General features: G+C 32.0%; 3 protein-coding genes across 3 annotated transcripts; all 3 read right to left on the bottom strand.

Moving 5' to 3' along the window:
• Positions 1-2761: 2761 nt before the first annotated feature.
• On the bottom strand, positions 2762-5737 carry LOC111002761 (phospholipase A1 VesT1.02-like). The gene is made up of 7 exons (XM_045629528.1): positions 5697-5737; positions 5580-5622; positions 5158-5425; positions 4918-5066; positions 3953-4152; positions 3347-3503; positions 2762-3002 (listed from the first exon to the last, which is right to left on the bottom strand). The coding sequence occupies exons 1-7, from the start codon at positions 5725-5727 to the stop codon at positions 2927-2929; spliced, it is 924 nt and encodes a 307-aa protein (XP_045485484.1). The 5' UTR covers positions 5728-5737; the 3' UTR covers positions 2762-2926.
• A 2597-nt stretch (positions 5738-8334) lies between these two features.
• On the bottom strand, positions 8335-10799 carry LOC111002746 (pancreatic triacylglycerol lipase). Its single transcript, XM_045629527.1, has 5 exons — positions 10533-10799; positions 9230-9378; positions 8909-9108; positions 8587-8749; positions 8335-8464 (listed from the first exon to the last, which is right to left on the bottom strand). The coding sequence occupies exons 1-5, from the start codon at positions 10668-10670 to the stop codon at positions 8386-8388; spliced, it is 729 nt and encodes a 242-aa protein (XP_045485483.1). The 5' UTR covers positions 10671-10799; the 3' UTR covers positions 8335-8385.
• A 4113-nt stretch (positions 10800-14912) lies between these two features.
• Positions 14913-18013, bottom strand: LOC111002759 (lipase member I-like). The gene is made up of 7 exons (XM_022272969.2): positions 17941-18013; positions 17824-17866; positions 16861-17131; positions 16263-16411; positions 15650-15849; positions 15173-15335; positions 14913-15029 (listed from the first exon to the last, which is right to left on the bottom strand). The coding sequence occupies exons 1-7, from the start codon at positions 17969-17971 to the stop codon at positions 14954-14956; spliced, it is 933 nt and encodes a 310-aa protein (XP_022128661.2). The 5' UTR covers positions 17972-18013; the 3' UTR covers positions 14913-14953.
• Positions 18014-23545: the final 5532 nt, after the last annotated feature.

Raw genomic sequence — 23545 nt, 5'->3', positions numbered from 1 at the left:
TGTTCAGCGTTAGCGTTTGTTACAACATTTAATAAACTGGCTGGATAATGCTTAAGCCATTTGTAGGATATAGTCATTATTTGGCAGAAATAAAAAAGATGAAACATACGACATGAATGATATTGATTTAAAAATTAAATTGTCAGTCAAATTCACATTATTAGTCATTGTACTTCCATTCCATACTTGTTGTTTTTCATTAACCTTTGGAAAATACCATCAAAGTTGTGGTTTTCCGTCGCCATTTCGAGTTTAAGAGTAGCAGTGGAATTAATTTAAATTATCAGTTAACAGGCTAGGCAAGTAATGAATCGTCATCGATCAAAGTCATTTGCCTAGCTGTTTGATCAACTGACTGAACATCATTCAGGCACTAGTTAAACGGCTAGGCTGCTAATTAAGCTAGTTGTAGTTGTATCTAATAATATTTTAATTATAATAAGCTATTCAAACCTCGCCTGTTCGATTATGTTTTGCAGTTGTTTTGTTAAAATTACCTGTAAATAACCTTAACAAACGTGAATTAATAGGTGTTATTTAGAACGGCATGTTGTCGGTACGGGTATTGTAACCGTTCATCTGTAACTGCAATTTTTTGTGAAAAAAAAATTGTGCGGGTTTTCTTTAATTACATGTATTTACATACGTGTATGATTTTTCAAGATAGCAATGTATTTGATAAGACAACTACATCTTTGTATTATGCTTATTTTCTTGATTTTAAGATAGATTAGATACGTATTATAATTAACTTGACTTTTGTATGACCCCAGGCTTCGCATTTCACCTCGCTCCAAGTCTTTCTGGCTTTCTTTGCCGCATCTGCTACTGAACGTCGCCAGGTATGCTTGGAACGGCCACGCTTGCGGTTTCATATCAAGCCTAGCTTCTGCTTGGAGATGTGAATAGAGTTCCACTTGCGTCGTTAGATCAGCTGGCTAGATTTCTCGGCGGCGCCAGAGTTGTACGTTGGAGATCTTCTCGGACCAGTAGATACACAGAATACAGTATAGACTTGGAGCCGGTGCGAGATGTCATAAGTGATTTATATATAAGATTAATCGTTAACACGTTAATACTTTTATACGTTAAGATGAAACAAATATACCTATTTTAAACGTTCAAGTTAAGCGTAACCAGCGTTTCTCTCATCTGCTCACAAATCAAGAAGTCTGGTAGGTGGAATCCTTTTAGATTTCATTTTACAAAGTACAATATTGTGAATTTAACAGATGTGAAACACACGTGGTTAGCATCCGACAGAGCGTTGAGTTTGCTTACTACCGTTAACTTTCAAAGGAGCTCAGATAATAGTCTTTATAATCTGTATTCCCAACCTTATGAGATCACACCAATCACCTCACTCACCTCAACAAGACCTCGGTGGGTTCGTGGCAGTGAAGTCATGGGTACAATGTTTTATCTTTCGTCTAATATTGGCAATTTTTGGTCTTTGAGTCATCTCGAATGCTCTGTCTGCAGCGATGCCTGCATCTCGAATTGTAGCCATCGCTGCAGACGATGACAAGTGGCCGGATGGGAGATTTTTGATTTGGTTGATAAGACAGGCTATGGTATGGGACGCTACTCTCCGTCTCACGGACAAACACAAGAGCTTGCCGAGGTCCCCGACCGGAAGGAAATAACAAACGGCTCAATTATAGGAGTTTATATTTGAGGCGTTTTCTATTGAGCATTTCTCAAACTTTTTTTCTCTTTTTCACTGTTGGGTGGAGATCAAGTGCATAGGCGCTGATTAAAGATTTTACTTAACGCCTGGTGAATAGTGCGGCTGACCTCCGAGCTGGTGTTTTCCTGACTCCGAAAATATGTACCGCAACACAGCGGGGAAATATTGCCAGTATTAGAGGTTCACCACCTCAGGGACCAAACTTTTTAAATTTGTTTTAATGTTCTATTTATCAATTTTTAATTATTATAATCATGAAGGTTAAGAATATTAATTAAATTAAATTATCATAATATAATAATAATTACATTATTGTGTTCTTCCTTAAGTGTGTTTTTGCGATAGTTATTTTTCGTGCGGCATTAACTTTAGAAAAAAACATGTCACGTGTCGCCACTATAATTTTTTAAAAGGCGCTGGATTTAATTTTTATCATTGATTTGTCAACATCATATATTACCATTAACTATCGAAATAAAACGAATAATGCTATTGTTTTGCCGTTTTAGCATATTTATTCAAATTCCTTACCTTCTATTAGAGATATCAAGTGCGTTTTCATATAAAAAATTCATTTCAAATAACATCAGTTGCTAGTGTGAGAATCTCGAAATTCCATACAAAGAATTGGGATTCTCTATTGGAAGTAAGAGATTAGGGCACCGAAGCAGGTTTAGTTTAAATTGTGTACCTAGACTAAACGTTTTGTTAATTACCAATATTATATGCTAGATAGGTAAGTCTTTACTAATATTAGGAATCGGAACTACTCATTTAAAACAATTCACATGGTTTTTTATAGCAGATATTTTTTTCTGTTATTCACAGCAAACAAGTTGGGCAGAGTTATTAGATCGAACATCTAACACAAAAGTCACAAAAGGAATGGCAGAAATGCGGTGCACAAATGTATACGTTTTCTGTATTTCAAATTGAAGCAAAATTCTAGTATTTGTACATTTAAAGTAGAAATAATTATTTAAGTAGAGGTAATAAACACTATATAATTAACTTCTGGCTAATTTTTTTAATTAAAAAACAATTTTAAAATACATAATTACATATATCAACTGTTGACAGGTTTTTATTCATTGGTGATAATTAAAAGAAGGCAAATTCGTTACTATAGTCTAAGTTTTTTCACTTAAATAATAACAAAATTCACTGGAAATTTAATTTTTATGAAATACTACTTTAAAAATCATAACTTTAAAAAAATTGTTCTTATATTTCATTTCAGGGATGAATGCCATCAATTCCTTTTCCATATGGTGACTTCGAATTAGTTCTTAAAAAAAAGTCTCCCTTTGCTCTGAAAAAGAAATATGCGTACAAAAATTCTAATAAAATATTTTATAAAATCTAGCAATGTCAGGACTGCTGAGTGCTGATGAGATGTTCCTTGTTGAAATAATTCAAAACGATGATTTGGTTATTTATGCGACAAATTCGCGTTCATATTCCATTGACATTTTAATTCTTGCATAGATCAATTTATTTCAGTAGTTGGTCCCGCTTTTAACATTTTACAAAGTTGTAATAATAAATAAAATTATGCTAAACAACTTATTAAATCAATAAAGTATAAGGCCTCTTGCTTTTTGTATAATCACAGTTTTCTATATAATTCTTGGCAAACAAAAACGTTTAACTTACTGGCTATTGTAAGGTATCCCGAGGTATAAAATATCGCTCTCATTGTAATCTCCGTTGCTCCAATCATGACAACTCTCTGCCGACACAGCTGCCAATGATGAAGGATAATTCACGGATTCGGCAAAATATATTGCTGACCGTACATGGCTGCAACCGACTGAAACACGATTTCATATTATAAATTAAAAAAAAAACCATCACATATGTTATAAAAATAACTTGGCTATACATAGATGTTTTTCAGTGATGGCGCTGTAACAGTAATAATAACCATTATTCCTTTTGTCCCACCATTTCGTAGAACGCGTTTTGGTCAAAGCTCACCGATATCCAGATTAAGCATTTTGATAAACGAGCTTGGTCTGGATATCCATAGTTTGAGCAACTATGGATATCCAGACCAAGCTCGCAATCACACATTGAAATTGATTTTTGTTTAGTTTCTGAAGTTTATTTTTTTAAGTAGTGTTTTTTTTTTGTTTTGTCAAATAATGTCACATTTAAAATTGTATTTATATATTTTCTATTTTTAGCGATGGAACAGTGTGCCAAGCGTTGGCTAGCTTTATTTAAAAAAAAAACTAAACTGTAATAGTAAACTCATACCTTTTGATTCTGAACAGCCAGGTTGATATTCCAAATCACAATTAGCCCATATATCAACATCTCCGATACTTTCCGAAGTACCCAAGTGTTGAGGATCTGTGTGTAGTACGTCTACAAAAAAGGCGTCGATACTTTCTAGGCCACGAACTAAATCAATGGGATCTGTGAACAGTGGTCCTGCTGGGTCTAAGCCCGTGATTCTACGATTTAAAGAAAAACAACTCATTAGAAAAAAAAGAGGTAACAAAAACAGTATAAATGTTGTCTGTATTCAGTGTGCCTCGTACGAAGTCGAATTACCTACATAATTCGCCAATGTTTCTAGTTTTATCGAACTATGACATCCATTATCAAGATATTGATCTTTTCCACCTCAAAAAGAGAGATGTCAAGTGCTCTTTAAGAACGGGAAGACTCTGAGACTTTAAGTAGTAGTTTTAAACTATAAATATTATTTATTGTTTTTAAATGTTAAATTTCAGTTTACTTAGTTTTATTTTTTCTTGTTTTTTTATAATGTATCTTTATCTAATAATGCACTTGCTTGTTTTCTGTTTTATATACATACATAAATTGTTTATCTATGTAATCTGTTTTGGCTTTCTGTATTGTCTTAGTGTTTTGCATTATAATATGTATAAGCTGTTAGATTACTTATAATTAAATAAATAAATAAATGGTATTTTAAAACGACATACTCCGTTGTTTTAAGTATGTAATAATAATAATTAGTGGCACTACAACCTCTTTAGGTCTTGGCCGCAGATTTTTGAATCTGAGGTGTCCTCCAGTGCCTGACACACGGCGTCGACTTTTTGGGTCTAAGACATGTCGGTTTCCTCACGATATTTTCCGGTGAACCGTTAGAGCAAATGTTAAATGCGCACATAGAATGAAAGTCCATTGGTGCACAGCCGGGGATCGAACCTACGACCTCAGACATGAGAGTTGCACGCATGTACTACCTTAGTAACTGTGTTCCCTTTTGTTGTGTTCGTTTTCCAGCATGTCCCACGAGATGAGCTCCAAGGGAATGTCCTATCAAATGCACATTATCCAAATCAAGACCATGCTCTGACAATTCCACAAGTGCGTCTCCTAATAGACATCCAATCTACGATATAAAAAACGTCGTTTTAAACATGAATATGATTTTAGATTTATAGTTATTATCCGGCTCGCACATTCAAGTTTGAAAGTGTCACCTTCTTGGCGTTGTGTATTCCCGTTGGGTATTTAATTATAGATCCGGTATTATTACTGGATGCTTCTTTCTCCCAGTCGAGTACAATAAAGTTAGTTGGATTATCCTTTTTGTACTCCATGTAGGCGTCTAATACTGCTAATGTTTCCTTTCCATTTACTTTGCCATTATATCCAAATGCAAATATAACGGTTCTAATGTTTACATTGAATGGAGTATCGAGCAAACCTAAAGGTGATTTTAGCGGTGTAATTGTGTGATAGTCTTCGCTGAAATAATTAGAAACTGAGTCATTGTTAGTCAAGAGATTATAATATATTCGGCTTTTACATTTACAGAAACAAAAATGTAATAGTTTAAATTTGAAAAGAAAAAGTAGATGATAGTTGTTTAAAATTATTATTAATTAAAAATTAAAATAACCTTTCATAATACCATAACGAAGCGGCTTCTACTTGATAAAACACTGAAAAACAAAAATCTCTTAAAAACTTACCAGGTCAGTAATGAATTATCTTATAAATATATTTACCAACTTACTAAAAAAGACTCCAAAAACACTGAATTTCATTTTAAAGAAATAAAACGATAAATTTAATGTTGTAGACGACGTTTGAATTACTTTATTTAACAAAATTAGAAGTTGAATTTCCCGTTTAATGTTTCTTATTCAACATTGAATATTTACATAGTCATAGTTAATGAAACAGGGTGTTAAAAATTTTCAGATTTTTAATATATTATTTAAATTATCATCTACTTTTCTCACAAGGATCAGAATTTGTTCCTAACAATACCAACCACAACCCTTTGTTGCTTTATTGCGTTCTATTGGCATTATACTCTTACGAAGATGAGTTGACTGAAATGTTTCTTGATTTTTCCACAAGTTAGAGACGTTTTCATTCATTTGAATTGTAGTTTATGGCGTTTTCTGGAGAGACTCTTTTAAATACTATAAAATTTGTAATAAGCATAATGATGCCCTCGTTTCTTGTACGCTGAATTATATTTTCAGATCGTTTCAGAACATGTGTAGTCGAGTGGTACAGTTTTCAGGAAACCCTTATTCATGACCAGTTTTACCACTGTGATGTAGAAATATTCTACAACGAATTTTCTAGGTGTAGGACAAGGATGAAATGATACGCGAGAGAGGTTGGTTATAGGAACATACTTGAAGCCACTCTAGCACGCCGTACGACAAGGACGGAGTAAAGTGCGAAAGAGATAAATATACGTACGTTATAGAATTGTGCAATCGCTACCTAGTGCCATTTCTGCCTAAAGATTTCTCGAACATCGTTCAAGATTGTTACCAGAGATATTTTGGAAGCAGAAACGCGACCAGTAAAGTCCTGCCTACAATAGCCCAATGGATGAAACTGGCGTCCACACACGCCACTACGACAAGACTAAACAGCATCCCAACCCATTAGTGCGTAAAACCATCAACTATGATCCCTTCCAAAAAGGTTAGAAGGAGGCCCAGACAGACTCTAACGGATCCCGATGATCCAATCAGGATAGCTAATAACAAATTAATAATCATAATCTGATTAGTGTCAGAAACTGCCTTCACCGGAGAAGGTGAGGGACCTTTACTGCGTACTTCGCTCACTCCAGTGACCTTCGGTCCTGCCCTTCAGGCGAACCAATGACGTCAGTTTTGAGTGCCATTTCGAGAGATTAACAGTGAAGTGATAAAGTGCAAATAGTGAAGACAAAAAATTACTATGTGAAGTCACGTACCTAACTGGAGTAAGTAGAGACCATATTTTGTGTGTGGTAATAAGTGTATTTCTGCGTGTAAGTTGTTTTTTTAGCGTAAGAAGAGATCTACAGCACTGTCCATCCGATAATCGATCGTAATAATACTGTAAAATATTTCTTCTCAGGTTCTATGGTTGAATTTCAACAGGTGGTGTTTTTTTACACTATCATTAACTTTTTGCATTTTCTATTAGTTTTTTATGTATTTTATGCAAATTCATTTCTTTCAAATTAGTTTAATAATATTTTTTTTTAATTCTCAACCTTATGTAGGTGATAATAATGATTAAAAATGTATAACAAGAAAACTTAAACAAATTTAAACAGTTTGGCCTCTGTGGTGTTCGTGTAACATTTTTGAACTGGACTTATAAGTCAAAGCCGATGCCTAGGCTTGCCCGTTGCTGCCGATAGGTCACTCTCTTATCTTCCTCTATCATGCGTCGCACAGCACTAATGCTGTCTTCAGTAGTCGCTGTTAAAGGTCCCTGAATCGGATTATCATTGAGATTGCTACGTCCACTCTTAAACTCGTTAAACCAATTGTAAATAGTGGCACGAGATAGAGCTTCATTAAGACATGCTAATCGCAGCCTATCGTAGCTTTGTTGTTGAGTAAGCCCACAACCAAAGTCATAATAAATCATTGACGAAAATTTTCTCGCTTTAGGTTCATTTTCAGTGTAACAAGAGTTTTAGATTTGCCGCCATTTTACAAAAACAAATGAAAAATGAATGCAATATACTATATTAGGTAACCAAGAGTTCTAAAATTGAAATTCAAAAATCTTTTCATTAGCAATGTTTCTTACTGGCCATTTTAAAACATTTTTAGTGTTACCCAGGTATGTACATAAAAAATAATCTTATTTGAATGCCATTATGTGTAGTGTGTTACTTTTCCCTTCGCTGATCTGTGTCCGGGTATTTCTAAGATTTAAAGAAAGAAAAATTCATAACTCTAACTAAGTAACACAACTGATTGAGATGAATTAAGACAACATGTTGTATATAATATATTTTAGGATAATAATGCGTGTTGTATAATGTTTAATTATACTTACTATTGTCCAAAACATGTGTTAATTCATACATATTTTACAACATCTCTACTATCTAATAAAAGTTATTTGCGCAATATGGCAAGACAATGGCAATATTTCAATAGCAAATCCTACCAAAATTATTTTTATTTAATATAACATAAAAAATCATCAAATTAGATAAAGCTATTTATTTAACTAGCACTACCAATTAAATAATGCACTCAAAACACAATACGCAATCACTTGCACCATTACTGAAATCAAAGTAAAATATGGTGGTAACCGCAAAATTCTAAAACGATATTTTTTTTTAAATCAAAATAAAAAATAAACGGACTGAAAATTTTATTTATTTAGTATTTGAGTTTTTGTTCCGGAAAAGCGAACCTAAAATATTTTTGCTTAAATTATTAAGAATATTGAATTCCATCCAGGCCTTTTCCAAAAGGCCGATCTGAATTTGTTCTCAAATAAAAGATTCCTGTTGTGCTGTAAAAAAAATCAATGTTATAACGTCTGCGTGCATAATAATAGCCCTGCAGTAGATTTTTAAATTAAATTTATGGTAAAGTAGTGGTAAGCAATATAAAAATGAATGTTACGAATCTAACTTTCTATCAATATTGTCTCCCATATATATAATGTCATCTTCATCATCGATACTTTTCTTAGCTTTCCAGTCACGGCAACTCTTGGACTCAACAGCTGGAAAAGCTTCTTTGGAATTTATTGACTCTGCGTAATAATAAATGGCACGGGCATGACTGCATAGCTCTAAAAAGACGAATAATTTGTAAATTGACTAATCATTTGTATAGGTCATAAAATAAATGGTCACTTCACGGACATGGCTTCCGTTTCAGGATATTCATCCATTCAATTCTGCACTCTCGATTAAGATTCTCAGGGATGTTTGAATGTAACGAGATGTACCTAAAAAGTTCTCCCGACAGCCTGGTTGATGTTTCATGCCACAATTAAGCCAAATGTCAACATGGCCGACATTTTGTGATGTACCATATACGACAGGGTCACTGTGGATACCAACGACGAAACTGGCATCAGTCTCTCGCAACGGATGTAGTAAAGTAGGACCATCATATAGGGGCCCTGCAGGGTCTAAACCGGTAATTCTGAAATATATCTTGTCTAAATAAAAAATATCGAATTAATTGTTACCATTCATATGAACAAACAAAATGGCAGGTGAAACTAAACAAACGAGGATTTAATGATAATTAAAAAAATAAATACCTTCCAACGGATTTGTTTTTTTTTATTGTTTGCCTACCAGCGTGACCCACTAGATGAGAACCAAGTGAATGTCCAATTAAATGTACGCGCTCCAAATCAAGTCCGTGGTTTGACAATTCTAAAAGCGCATCACCCAAGTCCTCACCAATCTATGAGAAAGAAAATCAAGTTCCGATCACGTACGTCTTAAATTACGTCAGACGCCAGCTTTGTACGCGGTTATCCAAATGATATTATGGCAATTAGGTAGTATTCATGGTACGTAGTACGTAGTAGGTAATTATGCTAAAATATGCATGTCGTATTGTTTGAATAAAATTTAAAAAATAGTTTTAATATAATCAAGGTTTTACTAATACTAAAATGTAAATTTTAGTATTTATTATGTATATTTTTTTCTTTAAAAATGCCGATATAAAATATACCATAAAAAATATAAACTAACTCGTTCCAGCTAGTTTTCAGTTAATTAAAATTATGTTCCGAGCATTAATTAATTGTAGATGAGATATAGGTAATATTTTTTATGGTATATTTTATTTGCTTCAGAACACTAAAGGCCCATTTAGATGGAGAGTTTCTAGCACGTTTTGGTGCGTAATATTGTACGCGACTATCGCCAGCAATAATCGCCATAGTATTATCGTATCAATATGTTTACAAACAGGCAAGGCCGATAATATTAAGTTAAGTTAATTGAACTTTATCGAAGTTACGAGTGTTGCGAGAAATGCAGCTCTAAATACATTTACGAGAGAATTGTGTGTGATTTTGTCCCAAATAAATTAGTACAAAAATTAAAAATATGAGAAGTCAGTATTTATAAGAAAGAAAGAAAGAAAGTAAAATCATGTTTGGGGACTATAGCTGGGGCTGAAAATATTTACGTGCCAAAATTGCCTTGGGACAATTCTTTGCACTCATTTTATAGAAAAAGAAATTTCATACAACGATCTCAAGTTTGATAAAAATTTGATTAATTTAAAATGCCCTCACGCACTGCACTGCAATTCGAAATTCGAATACGGTTATTGCTTTTGAAATGCTGTTTACACGGACACAATAAACTGTCCATTGCAAGGCATTCTTAATCATTTAAGCTTGACTTGTTTAGACGAAGAAACTTTTTATATTCTTTAGATTATCGTACATTCGAGACGAAGAACTCCCTCCATCTAAATCGGCCTTAACACGATTCAAATATGTCGTTATAGCCTTTGTCGTAAAGGAATTAATTATTAATTATAGTTAATTTGTTAGCATATTAGGAAATAACTATATGTATAAGTAATTCTTTACTTACTCTTTTGGCGTTGGGAATGGCTGTAACTGGATAGTGAATAACGGGCCCCAAGTATTTAGTAGTCGCTTCGTTTTCCCAATTCAGAAGTACATAGTTTATATTAGTGTTTTCTTTTAATCCCATGTATGCATTTGTCATAGCTATAGTTGAGACTGTACTAGGCGTACAATTAAATCCAAACGCAAAAATTACCGTGTCTAACGTCACATTAAACGATGAATTTAAGAGGCCTAGAGGATATTTTAGCGGCGTTGACGTGAAACTATCCTTACTGGAATCGATAAAGAATTGTTAGTTATGTGAAAATAAATTAGATATTGAAGGCTTTCGTCAACATACTCGTATAAAACAACACATCTTTGCATTTATTTTCCATACCATTAAAGTTTGAATTTCAGTCAGTATACATTAAATTTCAAAGTCTGTTTAATTTGTGTGATATATTACTGAACTAATAAAATATAATATGTCTGATAAAACATTAATTTTATCTTCCATATGGCCCATTCTTAAATAAAATCTTCTGTCTTACAATCAGTAAGAGAATTTACGCGTCTTATTAGAATTCAAAACCAGGATTCAAAATCTACTTAACGAGAGTTATTAATGTTACTTATTTAATTGAGTTACCATAAACATTCATTGTTTCATCTTATAAATGTAGTATAGAAATACTGTATGGAAACTTTGCAAATAGTATTTTTAATCGTTTAGGAGATACTAAGGCTAAGATTCGGAAACCTTTTTGTTAAAGCCAAGTTAACATGATTGTATTCAAAACATGGTTCTTGTCAAACATGGACCAGTCATGATTCTATTGTTTTGATATGATTTAAATAAAACTAATTATAATTATTACTAATCTGTGAAGCCAGAGAAACATTTAATTATATAAACTTTATTTTAACGTATTGATATCATCTGAAATTACAAGAAACATCAATTTGAGTAAGAATAGAAAAGGAACTGTAAGGAATATATTTTTATGAATGCAATAGAAGTATAATGTATGTAGCGTAATTGTAATATTAAAGTTATTTTGTTAAAACAAACATCAACATTAATCCAATCATAACATCATTCATTAATTTAATTACACAAAAATATAGAAATACGTTATAGAAAATAAATTAACGTTAAAAATTGCGTAGCAAAATGTATACCGGGTAGTGTAGGCATATTTCATAATATCTTTATATGACAGACTTGAATTTATCAGGATTCAGTTTTGTTACGGGGTACGTAAATTTCACGTTAAAATGAGTATAATTACTAGTCTCTAATTATACTCATTTAAAATACTATTTAGAACATCGAAACTAAAGGGCAAAGACAATATAGCTAAAAGAACTGATGTATCAAATTATGTTTCACATAACCAAACTTTTTACAATTAGACCATTATTGGTAACCATAAAAATAACAGGTAATGACAATAAATAATTACCTGTCAAAAACCCGTAAGTCTGCAGACTTAACATGGTACAGGCCTGAAAAAAAAAATAAAGAACAGGTTATTAGTATTTTATAATTTATAATTAATAAACGTATTTTGATGCTAAGAATGAAAACCACAAAAATGAAATTCTATCTAGCAAAAATGACTGACTCTCAAATAAAATTTACTCAAATATCGCATTGCCTTCCAATGCGTAGATAATTAAATCTGTAAAGACTGGTCTTAGTATCTCCAATTACATAGGTAAAACTTATTATTATTAAATTTGCATATTGAGACTTGTATTATCTTTCATATACTTAATTGTCAATTTTTTTAAACTGTTTTTAGAAAAATTATGCAATAGCCTATAACTATTTTATAAGTCAATAGAAATTAAAATATAGAGGAATAAAATCTTATTCTTGCTGCTTTAAATGTCTTTTTCATAAATATTTACATTTATACAAACACTTAAAATATTAAATATTTAAAATTTAAAAAATACAAATAACTTTAACAACGAATCAATTATAATTTTAACAAAAGATATATTGAAATCTTTTTACTATTTAAGTTTTTTTCTCTTTAATTTCTAATTAGTAAAAGTTTTACTCACTGATAAATATTATAAAAAGTTGAATTAACATTGTATTACAACGGCCGACAAAGGTCTGACAAAAAATGTATTATCAAATATTTCTCAGTGTAGGTATATATACTCCGCGCAATTTTGTGTATATGATTGAGTTTTTTAAATGTTAAGTAACTTTAGCCTGAAACCTGGCTACACTCACTTTACTGACTTAAACATCGTATTACCGCGAATGCAAATCAAAATTTGTAGAGCAAGAGTGTTAAACTCGAATTTCTTTTTTTTTTCTGTTTTTCTTTATTTATTTCTATTCTTACTAGGGTTGCCTGGAAGAGATCGCTTGTTAGCGATAAGGCCGCCCGTTGCATCCCTTGTAATTCAAATATACTGTGTTATTTGTATTTCTTTAGCAACGAAGTGTAAATAAATAAATAAATAAATAAATAAATTAGCCAAAAGACGATATTAATCTCTTTTACTTATAAATGCAGTGATATCCCTCTTATATTGTGTTCAAAATGTTTAAAGTTTTTCACATTAACTATTCGGTAGTAACAAATTATATTTTTTTAAAGTGAGAGCTAACTCAACTCATTTTCAAGTTGGTTTAAATAATTGTATATAATATTATATATGTATGTATAACGAAGTTCACCTTTGGGGTCATTTGGAGGGAAACTCGGGGAGCTTGCTGCGCTAAGCAAGGCAAGGCAAGGCAAGACGGGCCACCGCTTGCAACTGTATCAAGTGCAATTTCAGCCCAAATGGAGTACTGTTCTCTCTGGGTTGGAGCTCCACAGTACCAGTTTCCACTACTACATACTAGATTAGGTAAAATTGATTACATTAAAAAAAGACAGGAGATATATAACAACATTATAAATTTATTCTGTACATACAAATTAACAAGCTCACTTACACTTATATAGATCTCTCTGAGACAAAGATAGGTAGATTGTAAGGCCGAATACACCATCGACCTGTGGACATAATAACTAGGGAAATAAACATCTTTCTTTATTTCTTTCTTTCATACCAGCTTCCACTTGACCACATTCAACGAAGAGCGGTTCGAAACGTCGACGACCAATCCCTTTCCGAGCGGTTTAATCTCAGTGTTCAGAGGAATTGATCTGATTATAACACCTGCAGATTAGTTTCATGTCCTTCATGGAAGACAAACATTTAATATTATTACGAAGACAGGTTGTATGAAATGTTTCCGAAAAACAAAAAAACTATTTCTGACCGTTTCAACTTTCAAGAAAGGGTCGGGTCACATATTAGAAAATTGTAAATTGCATAAAGTTACCCTCGTTTTCAGGAGGCTCTAAGTTTAGTACAGCGGTACAGTTACCAGGAAACCCGTTTTCAGGCATGTTTACTCATACCCCATAGACGGAGGATAATTTTAGAGTGATCTTTCTAGATGTGGGTTAAAGATGGAAAGACACGCGAAAGAGAGGAAGATTGGAACCTTCTTGAAGTTAGACTGAACATTCTAGAACGCCGTAGGTACTACAAGTACGGACCGATGTGCCAAGATTACGTATGTTCTAGAATTGTGCGATAAGGATAGAACACCAGCTACTCATTATCACTCTTGCCTAGAAAGTCGTTCAAGATTATTCCCAGGGATATATAAGCAAGCCGAAACCCGGCCCGTTAATTTAGTTTAGAGATTAACACGGAAGAGATAAAGTGCGAATATTGAAGACAAGTGATAAAGGACTGTGAACTGCGCTTGATTGAAGAATGTAATTAGTGACAGTATTTTGTGTATGGTAATTATTGTCGTTCTGCGCGTAATTTGCGTCTTTTTAGTACAATTAAATTTCTTGTTGATTTATTTTAAAATAATCCCTTAAAAATCTACTGCGTAATAATATTTAACAATTTTTGATTATCTTAGATTATTTTTATTATGACGTAAAATTCAAGGTTTTCAGAAATTTAGATTTAAGTTATTTGAATAAATGAAAACTAGTAAACATAAATAATATCTTTTATATATATATGTACATATCGATATTAAATATAATTTTTGAAATTAGGCTCATATAATATCTTATTCATAGTTGCCGAATTAATTATATGACAAGGTCGAAATCGAACTAACATGTTTTCAAGAAAACACGTATATGCTAATTCTAAGAGCGACTTCATGACTACTCACTGAATGGTATTTATTATATACTGAAATTGTTTTTACTGCAATGTTACTGATAATATTTTTAAGGGCATTATTCTGCGACCGGTATTATTAAATAAGCACTGCCATTTCATCTGAACAAGTCAACAGGGCTGAAGATACAAATAAAACATTTTTTTTTTTATGTTTGTCGTAATTGATATTTATTAATAGGATTTTATTGATCGAACTATAGTCTAAGCTTCAATTCCGTCAAGTCCTTTGCCAAACGGCGACATCGTGTTTGTTCTCATGTAAAATTTTCCTCTTGATCTAAAAGAAAATATTATAGTAAGTACAATATCCTTTGCAATTGTCTTTTTTGTTTCATATTTTGGTTAGCGGACTAGTAGGCGTAGAAATACTCAGGGTGTAACGAAATGTTTATAATTAAATAAGAAACAATTGCAACTCACTTCCTGTCTATATTCTCTCCCATGTATATAATCGTATGTGTATCATTGGAGCCTTTCCTGGTTTCCCAATCACGACAACTGTCGGCCTTGACAGATGGAAATGCTTTCGGGAAGTTGATGGCCTCTGAGTAAAAATACGGAGCGCGGCTGTGACTGCAAGAGTCTAAAAAGAGTGAACATTCATGAAATTCGAGGTGTTATTTTTTTCGAATAAAATAAAATACGTTTATTTTGGAACATAAGATCATCTAGGTATCACTTATTCCACGTCAATCAATTCGAACTTGTAGGCATCCCTACTCATCGGCAAAGGAGACAGAGGGTGTAGGCCGAGAGAAAAAGCCGGCGTAAAAAACTCTCGGTACTCTTTTAAAAAAGCAAATCATAAACTTACTTTGCTGTAATAATACAAGAAATTGTTCAAATAATTAATCAAATTAGTTATAAAAATGCTAATGATAAATATAAATAAGATACCTAACAACTGATTCGGACACCCAGGTTGAAGATTTAAGTCACAGTTGGGCCATATATCAATATGTCCGATATTTTTTGATGTGCCATACAGCTGGGGATTTGTATGTATAGCTACTACAAACACGGCATCGTCCTTACTTAATCCTTTTAATAAAGTAGGCTTGTCGTACAGAGGTCCAGCTGGATCTAATCCTGTAATTCTATTAAAGAAGGGAGAAAAAAATTGAATAAACTAATTAAATGCATTTTCGTTTTAATTGTCAAATCAAATCAAATCAAAATATCTTTATTCATGTAGGTAAACAAGTACACTTATGAACGTCAAAAAATTAAATTAAATGTAAATTTTCATTTACTACCAGTTCGCAAGTCAAGGGCGTAGGGCGGGCAAGAAGAACTGGTAAGAAACTTTCCGCCACTCTTCAATCGCCAAGTTTTTAATACAAATTGTTTGAACTGGAGCAAATCGATCCCAAGGATCAATTAAGAATTCGTCACATTTATAAAAAGCTTTATTAATTAATTTAGTTTTAACAGGGGCTTTGAATTAATTTAGTGATAATTCTTTAATTTCGCTTGGGAGTTTGTTGTAAAAACGAATACAATTTCATACCTTCCAACGATTTTCTTTTTCCTCTGTATTTCTTTACCAGTGCTGCTTAGTAGATGAGCTCCAAGAGAATGACCAATCAAATGCACTTTATCTAAATCAAGGCCATGTTTCGATAATTCTAAAAGCGCGACTCCTAATTTTTCTCCAATCTTGAAAGAAGGTATTAAATATTTCAAACTGTCAATTCTTCTAGTCGTCTGTTATACTTAGTAACAAATGATGCGTACAACCCTGTTCTATTCCTAATGGTTGAAAAGCACAGAAGCCTGATACGTATAAGTATAACTACTCTGGTGATTATTATATAAAAACTGGTCAAATTATTAATTTGTTGATATTGGCTTAGTAATCATACACCCTTTTCATAATACACGAGTTCGAATGTAACATTGAAATATATTAGTCTAATAATATAGTCTAGATAATTTCGTTAACAAAAATAACGACTACCTATATAATTATTAATAATAAATTAATTGATTTATTCTCTTAAATTGTTTATATCTTGTCCTGCCTGACGGCTTGTTACGTTGAAATATAAAACTAGAACTAGACTTGTTTTATCAAAAACCAGCCATAAAATTATATATTTACTTACTATCTTAGCATTATTGATGCCTGTTGTTGGATACTGAAGTATGGGTCCTGCGATTTTACTAGTCGCTTCCTTTTCCCAATTCAGAAGTACATAGTTCACATCAGTGTTCTCTTTAAGTTTCATGTATGCATTTGTAATAGCTCTACTTGTGACCCTATCAGGCGAACCATTAAATCCAAATGCATAAAATACAGAATCAAACGTCACATTAAAAGATGTATTCAATAAGTCTAGAGGCGATGTAAGCGGTATTGATATGTAATTGTCTTTGCTGTAATTGATAGAAAATATTCACTTTGTGGAGGAAGATTTTAGATATTAAGGGAGTATAATAAACCAGTTTATTGTTGTGTTATCATAAACAGTCTGAATGCCCCAGAGGCTAAAGTCGAGAAGTTATATGTATCTTTATCGGCCGGAAAAATGTGGTCAGCGCGAGTCAGGGATTGTACGTAGGTATTTTCAAGATAATTAGCCTGATTTAAACATACTATAGATTAAAGCAATTAACTGTATGATTAATGTAGTTTTTTTATTAAATAATTCTAACAACATTTATTTGGTTATGAAGGAATTAATTCCCATAATTATTATCTTTAAATTCAGTACGGTAGTACAAGACACAGTAGACAACAAACTAGGTGACAGATTATTCTAAAAAAGTCGATTAACTTAATGGAAAATATAAAAACAAACACATGAATTAAGTAATTTTAGTAGGAAAAAGTAGGAATAATTTTATTGTCTGTACTATTAACATCTTAAACGATGTATTCATAATATTTGACGAACAGATTAAATATTAGTTTAAAATGATATAGGTATTAACAACCCTGTAACATTAAAAAACGATATTTTTCATTTAAGGAATTCTATAATAAGTATTATATACATTAAGTCGGAAAATACGTCACTTCCCACCAAAAATATAAATGAACCAACTAGTAATATATAAAATAATACCTTTTGTAAACCCACAAACTTGCTGCTCGTACATAATTGAAGTCTGAAAAAAAATGTTTTTATTATATTTTAACAAAATACTTGAAAATATTTAAATCTATATTTAAGAAGACTTACAGATAAATATCAGAAACAGGCGATAAATCATGTTGGCAGAAGAATCAAAATTGGGACAGAATAGAAAATGTCGCTTTAGAACCAAAATTAGTTTTCTTATCAAAAATAATTAAGGAAAGCAACGTACGTCATACATACACATAATAATAACAGTTGGATGATTGTACAGATATATAATTTAAGAAATAATAATGATTTGTGTTTCTTAGAAACCAATCTCAACCAGCACGTCAAACAAATCAATTTCTTTCGGCTTTAGGAAAATTAATCCTAAACTGAGATTTGGTATCATTATTATATTTGATACATTTATATAGAAGAAATAAAGTTGAGTGCCTATAAACATATTTTAAAATATAAGTACATACTTTTAATTTTATGATATTTCGCACGCGGTGAAGGCTGTTAGTAGTAGAACTATTAAATTTAATTACAAGAATAATTAAACAAAAATTACAGTAATTAGAATGTATTTTAATTATTTATTGCAAAAAATTCGAGTCGAGCATAAAGGACGGCATGTTTTAAAAACACAAAATATGTAGTTACGTTTTGTCATAGTAACAACGCAGTTTTACTAACTCAAAAAAGATTCCCCTCTGGGTCTCAGATTTGTTAAAGGCAATTTCGACCTCAGCAGGTCGAATTAAAAGAATAATTATTGAAAAATAATAATACTTTGGGTGACCAAATCTAAATATATAAAGTCGTGTTAATTACACCACTTATAACTCAAGATCGGCTAGACCGATCTTAGTTATCTCTTTTTATGTGGTTTCTTCTCTTCTTCAAATAGCAGAATAAGTAATAAAATATCGAATAACAATAAATAAATTAAATTATTTTACGATTGCAAATGCCATGTGGTGCCATCTGTTGACAAAACTGCGCATGATTTTACATAGAATTCGTGTCTCTTTGTTCTTTCGCATTGGTAAGCAATAAAACATTTCTGTATTGGTAAAGTTGGAATTAATGTTATTATTACCTGAATTAAATCCTCAATTAAGTTTAAATTAGGTTAACACGACATATATTATAAGACTGTTAGGCGGAAAGAAGTTAGCCGGATCAGCTAGTACTTAATTGATAAAGTAACTAAAACTACTTTTTATATTTTAAAATTTTTCACGCTTTATATATTTATATCGTATATTTTAAACGGAATTCGTAACAATTAACTGTAAAATAAAACTATAATCTTTAAATACGTAAGGTAATATAATAAAAAAAAAACTCTGAAAAGTTTCTGATACAATTAACACATTAATTAGGTTACGGTCGTATTCCGTTAAGTCCTCTTTCATGTGGCGGTGATCGATTTGATCTTTAATATTAATTAAGTAGGTTACTTTTACTAGAAAAAATGGAGACAACAATTTCTGTTAAGTATGTTTTATTCAAAACAGAAAGTAAGAAAATCTTATGACAAAACGTTTGAGGTAAAGCATGGATAAGCCAAACAGAAACTAGATTAGATATATGATGATCATTATTCAATTAGGACCTTAGATGATCTTTAGGCTTAGCTGGTACTTTCTTAATTGTACCTATAGCTTGAGTAGGCATTTTTTTTCGTTGAGAAATGCGTTATACATACGTGTGGTGTGGTCGTGATTATGTAGAACTCGGTACTGTGTATGGCACACACTGGCGTCGTGAGATTTTAGTGGGTAACAGTGTACCCGTGTAACCGTGGGGAATTTCCATGAGCAAGAAAATAGTAAGTAATTTCCTCACCGTCTGCGGGCCAACTGCCTATTTTAACGACGAATTAAACGATTCTTCTATCGCACATTAAGTCGATAATAATTTGTAGACAATTGACGTTCCCCACGGTTTTATTTTAGTCTAGTCTATGCATATGTTTCTAATTCCCACGACTGTATCTATTTTATTATTTTTTGGTTTTTAGTACATTTATCTTAAACATTGCAATGTATGTTTAATATAAAACCGTTTAACTTAAAAAGTTTTTTTACCTATTTTTATTTTCTAGTTTTTAGTTTTTATTTCGCATTCTGTTTAATTCATTTAGTGCTTCATTATTGCAAGGTTTCTTGCCGTTATTTATAGTATATTGTATTCTGCTTGTTGAGCCCTTTCATTTGATACCCATATTGATGGGATTGATAAAACCGACGTTATCCGCAATTTTGTAGCGGCTGCCATCGTGGATTTATATTGATAATGAATAAACATTATTGTATTGTCACCAAAATCCAAAGTGTATACAAAATTTCAGATTAATCGGTTGACAGGAAGAGGGTGAAATTTGAATTACTAAATTTGACCCAAGAACAAGAAAGAAAAAAGAATAAAACAAACGGGGTGAGCTAAATAAAACCGTTTAAAAACAATGTCGTCAAACAAGTTGCGGTATCTAAAAAATAATTAAAATAAAACAACTTTTTAATTAATCTTTTGAATAACAATTGCAATAAACAGGTTTCTGATACAACTAAATATTAATTAGTTTATGGTCGTATTCCATTAAGTCCTCTTTCAAACGGTGGCGATCGATTTGTTCTTAAGTAGTAGGTTCCTCGTGCCCTGGAAAAATGGAGTCATCAAAATATTTATATATAATTTTACTTTCTTATTTATATTTTACAGTGCGTACTGTTATTTTTAGGAAAAAATAACAATACGCGCACATTAGAATTGAATTTTAGCGTGTGATAATACATTATTCTGTCATATTCTGGATAAGCCACCCTAGAGATTTAAGGCGTGTCTCCCTTGCAAACAAACTTGCCTTCACCTTTATAAAATTAGGATCTCATATAATTTTAGGCCATGTATACAAAGATTAAAGTAATTATAATTACAATTATACTATCAGAATATTCAATTAAATATTTAACCAGCTGTATGTATGTCTTATACAAATTTATGTACTCACAATTCTAATATTTGTTCAATTGGCCCTACACTTATAAACAAGTATCAAAAAATAAAACTAGCGTTTAAATGAAATTTAATTTAACTTAATTTAACTCGAGAGTGTCCATGGGCGGCGGTATCACTTAACATCAGGTGTGCCTCATGCCCGTTTGCCCCCTGTTCTATTAAAAAAAACTTATTAACCGATCTGAAAACTTGCTTTAAGTTGAATTAAACCGTCTCTGAAATATGGATAACATCGTTTCCAAGTATATTGTTAATACAGACCGAAAAAAATCCATAATAGTTAATGTCACACAGATAAAATCGTAAATACAACACTTGGTAAATCTTACTGTGTATCAATATTTTCTCCCCAGAATAGAATTCTTCTATCTCGAATATTGCGGCCGGACCTCCAATCAAGACAGGTTCTTCCCTCGACAGCCGCAAATCCTCTAGGGGAGTTGATAGATTCAGCGAAATAAAGCGGCGCGCGGAAGTGGCTGCAACTTTCTGAAATAATATGAAAATAACGAATAAATATATCGCTTAAAGACTTTTATATAATGCTAGCCGCCCCCGCGAACTTCGTTTCTTTTTAATGAGATTTTACTTTTACTGAGCCTACCTGTTTAGTACATACCAACAGGGAACATTTTGCTATGCTATCCCAGAGACTGTTCCGTTTTTCGGAATGAAATCTTTTTAGGTTGTTCTGTGAATTTTTCTCTGTACAAACCTCAGAGTTCACAACATAAGATTTTAATAATGAAATAAAAAATAGGGGTTGATTGTAAAGGATTGAAAATTCAGGGTTATATGTATTTACTAATGCTGTATCATAAATATTTTTTTTTTTATCTAAAATTGAAAAAAAAATTAGGGGTGGATTACCCTTAACATTTAGGGAGATGAAAAATAGATTTTGTCTGATTCTCAGACCTACCCAATATGCACACAAAATTTCATGAGGATCGAGAAAGTCGTTTCGGAGCAGTTTAACCACAAACACCGCGACACGAGAATTTTATATACCTATATGGCATGTGTGATGGGCAGTGAATTTAATACAGAATTAGATGATTTAATAGAAGTATGTTTTAATAATAAAGACTTAGATCATTAGATGGTGTTTTTTTTTTAATTTATATTTACCTAGATAATTTTTTGGGCATCCAGGCTGATGTAACATGTCACAATTAAAGCGTATATCAACGTCTCCAAGCCTGTCTGGATCTCCGAGAAAGATAGGATTTGTATGAATGACGTCGACAAACCTAGCATCGCCAGGTTGTAATCCGACTAATGATACAGGTCCTTCAAACAGAGGTCCTGCTGGGTCCAAGCCAGTAATTCTGAAAACAAAAAGACACACGATGAAAATATACGATGTGAATTATAAAATAAATAAATATTTCACGATAAATCTGTACGTGATAGTTTGAAATCTTCATATATACATAGTAACCCATTCATACGAAACCACTCAGATGAAAAAATACTATAGGTAATGAGATGTATAATTTTTTTATCGTTGGTTTGTGTTTTATCTGATGTCCATAATTTGTTGTTGAATCAATACTTTTACACATGTTTTTAATTCCAACGACAGGTTAATTAATAAGATCGCATGCATCTGCATGTGTTTTTACCTGGATATAATTTTTCCACTACTTCTCGTCACCTTACCAGCGTAACCCATTAGATGAGCACCCAGAGAATGTCCACTTAAATGCACTTTGTCCAAATCGAGTCCGAACTCTGACAATCTTAAAAGAGCCGCCCCTAACTCATCTCCAACCTTTAAACAAATGTTACCATAAACACTATGTCTCAGATTAAGTAAGCATATATTGGCATACAACAAATTTACAATATGTCTTATGTAGTACTTTTTATTCGGCTTCTGATTTTGTGTTAATTAGGAGAAAAAAATACTACATGAATTTCATTATTTTTTTTTTTACTTTTATAACAAAAGTACTGCACATTATTAAACAATTTGGCTGATATAATGAGATAAGTGCTTAACAAGACATATATTGCGTGCTTAAATTTATTTTTTTAATCTAGTATAACTAAATCAGTAACATAAACAATAGGGTGTTTGCAAAGATTTCCGTTTAACTTACCATTCTAGTATTAAGAATTGCCGTAACTGGATATTGTACAGCTGCGCCAATAAGGTTAAGAGGGAGCACAATTCTTGCCTCTCTTTCCCAATTCATCAACACTACGTTTATATCGCATCTTTGTTTATATTCTAGATATGCATTTATGACAGGTAGAGCAGTATTATCGTTGATGGATCCATTGTAACCAAAGGCGTAAATTACGGTTGTTAGATTAATATTGAACGGGGGATCTAGTAGGCTTTCAGGGGCAGTAAGTGGCGCAATCTTTATGTTTGTTGGGCTAAAACAGGTAAATCTCCATAACACAGTGGAAATTAGAAATATAACTCCTTAACGGTTAGAAAAGCAATTAATACGTAATGTATCATGCTATGTAATTAAGATGATTAATAATAATATTATAAGCTCTTTTTGTAAAAACAAAATTTTGACCGGGTTAGTGGAAATGTAAATAAAATTAAAATACCTTTCAAAAAGCCATAAGCTCGCAGCTTCAGCATAATATACATCTGAAAAAATAATACCCATTTTGTAGTGCTTAAACAATTTGAGTATTTTTATTGGGGTAGAGGAAATCGAAA

Source organism: Pieris rapae, chromosome 9 (assembly GCF_905147795.1).
Source record: "Pieris rapae chromosome 9, ilPieRapa1.1, whole genome shotgun sequence".
Lineage (NCBI taxonomy): Eukaryota > Metazoa > Arthropoda > Insecta > Lepidoptera > Pieridae > Pieris > Pieris rapae.
This window is presented reverse-complemented; position numbering and strand designations above follow the sequence as displayed.

What these genes read in the sequence shown, in the direction of transcription:
- LOC111002759 (XM_022272969.2), bottom strand. Translation starts at nt 17,971, where the DNA reads ATGATTTATCGCCTGTTTCTGATATTTATCT. An exon ending in CCTGTTTCTGATATTTATCT is followed by an intron (nt 17,867 to 17,940) that starts GTAAGTCTTCTT and finishes ATTTTTTTTCAG; the next exon opens with ACTTCAATTATGTACGAGCA. An exon ending in GGAGAGAATATAGACAGGAA is followed by an intron (nt 15,030 to 15,172) that starts GTGAGTTGCAAT and finishes ATTTTCTTTTAG; the next exon opens with ATCAAGAGGAAAATTTTACA.
- LOC111002746 (XM_045629527.1), bottom strand. Translation starts at nt 10,670, where the DNA reads ATGACAAATGCATACATGGGATTAAAAGAAAACACTAATATAAACTAT. An exon ending in CCATTCCCAACGCCAAAAGA is followed by an intron (nt 9,379 to 10,532) that starts GTAAGTAAAGAA and finishes TCTTTCTCATAG; the next exon opens with ATTGGTGAGGACTTGGGTGA. An exon ending in CTGTCGGGAGAACTTTTTAG is followed by an intron (nt 8,750 to 8,908) that starts GTACATCTCGTT and finishes TCGTCTTTTTAG; the next exon opens with AGCTATGCAGTCATGCCCGT.
- LOC111002761 (XM_045629528.1), bottom strand. Translation starts at nt 5,727, where the DNA reads ATGAAATTCAGTGTTTTTGGAGTCTTTTTTA. An exon ending in TGGCTGTTCAGAATCAAAAG is followed by an intron (nt 3,504 to 3,952) that starts GTATGAGTTTAC and finishes ATCGTGTTTCAG; the next exon opens with TCGGTTGCAGCCATGTACGG. An exon ending in GGGATACCTTACAATAGCCA is followed by an intron (nt 3,003 to 3,346) that starts GTAAGTTAAACG and finishes TTTCTTTTTCAG; the next exon opens with AGCAAAGGGAGACTTTTTTT.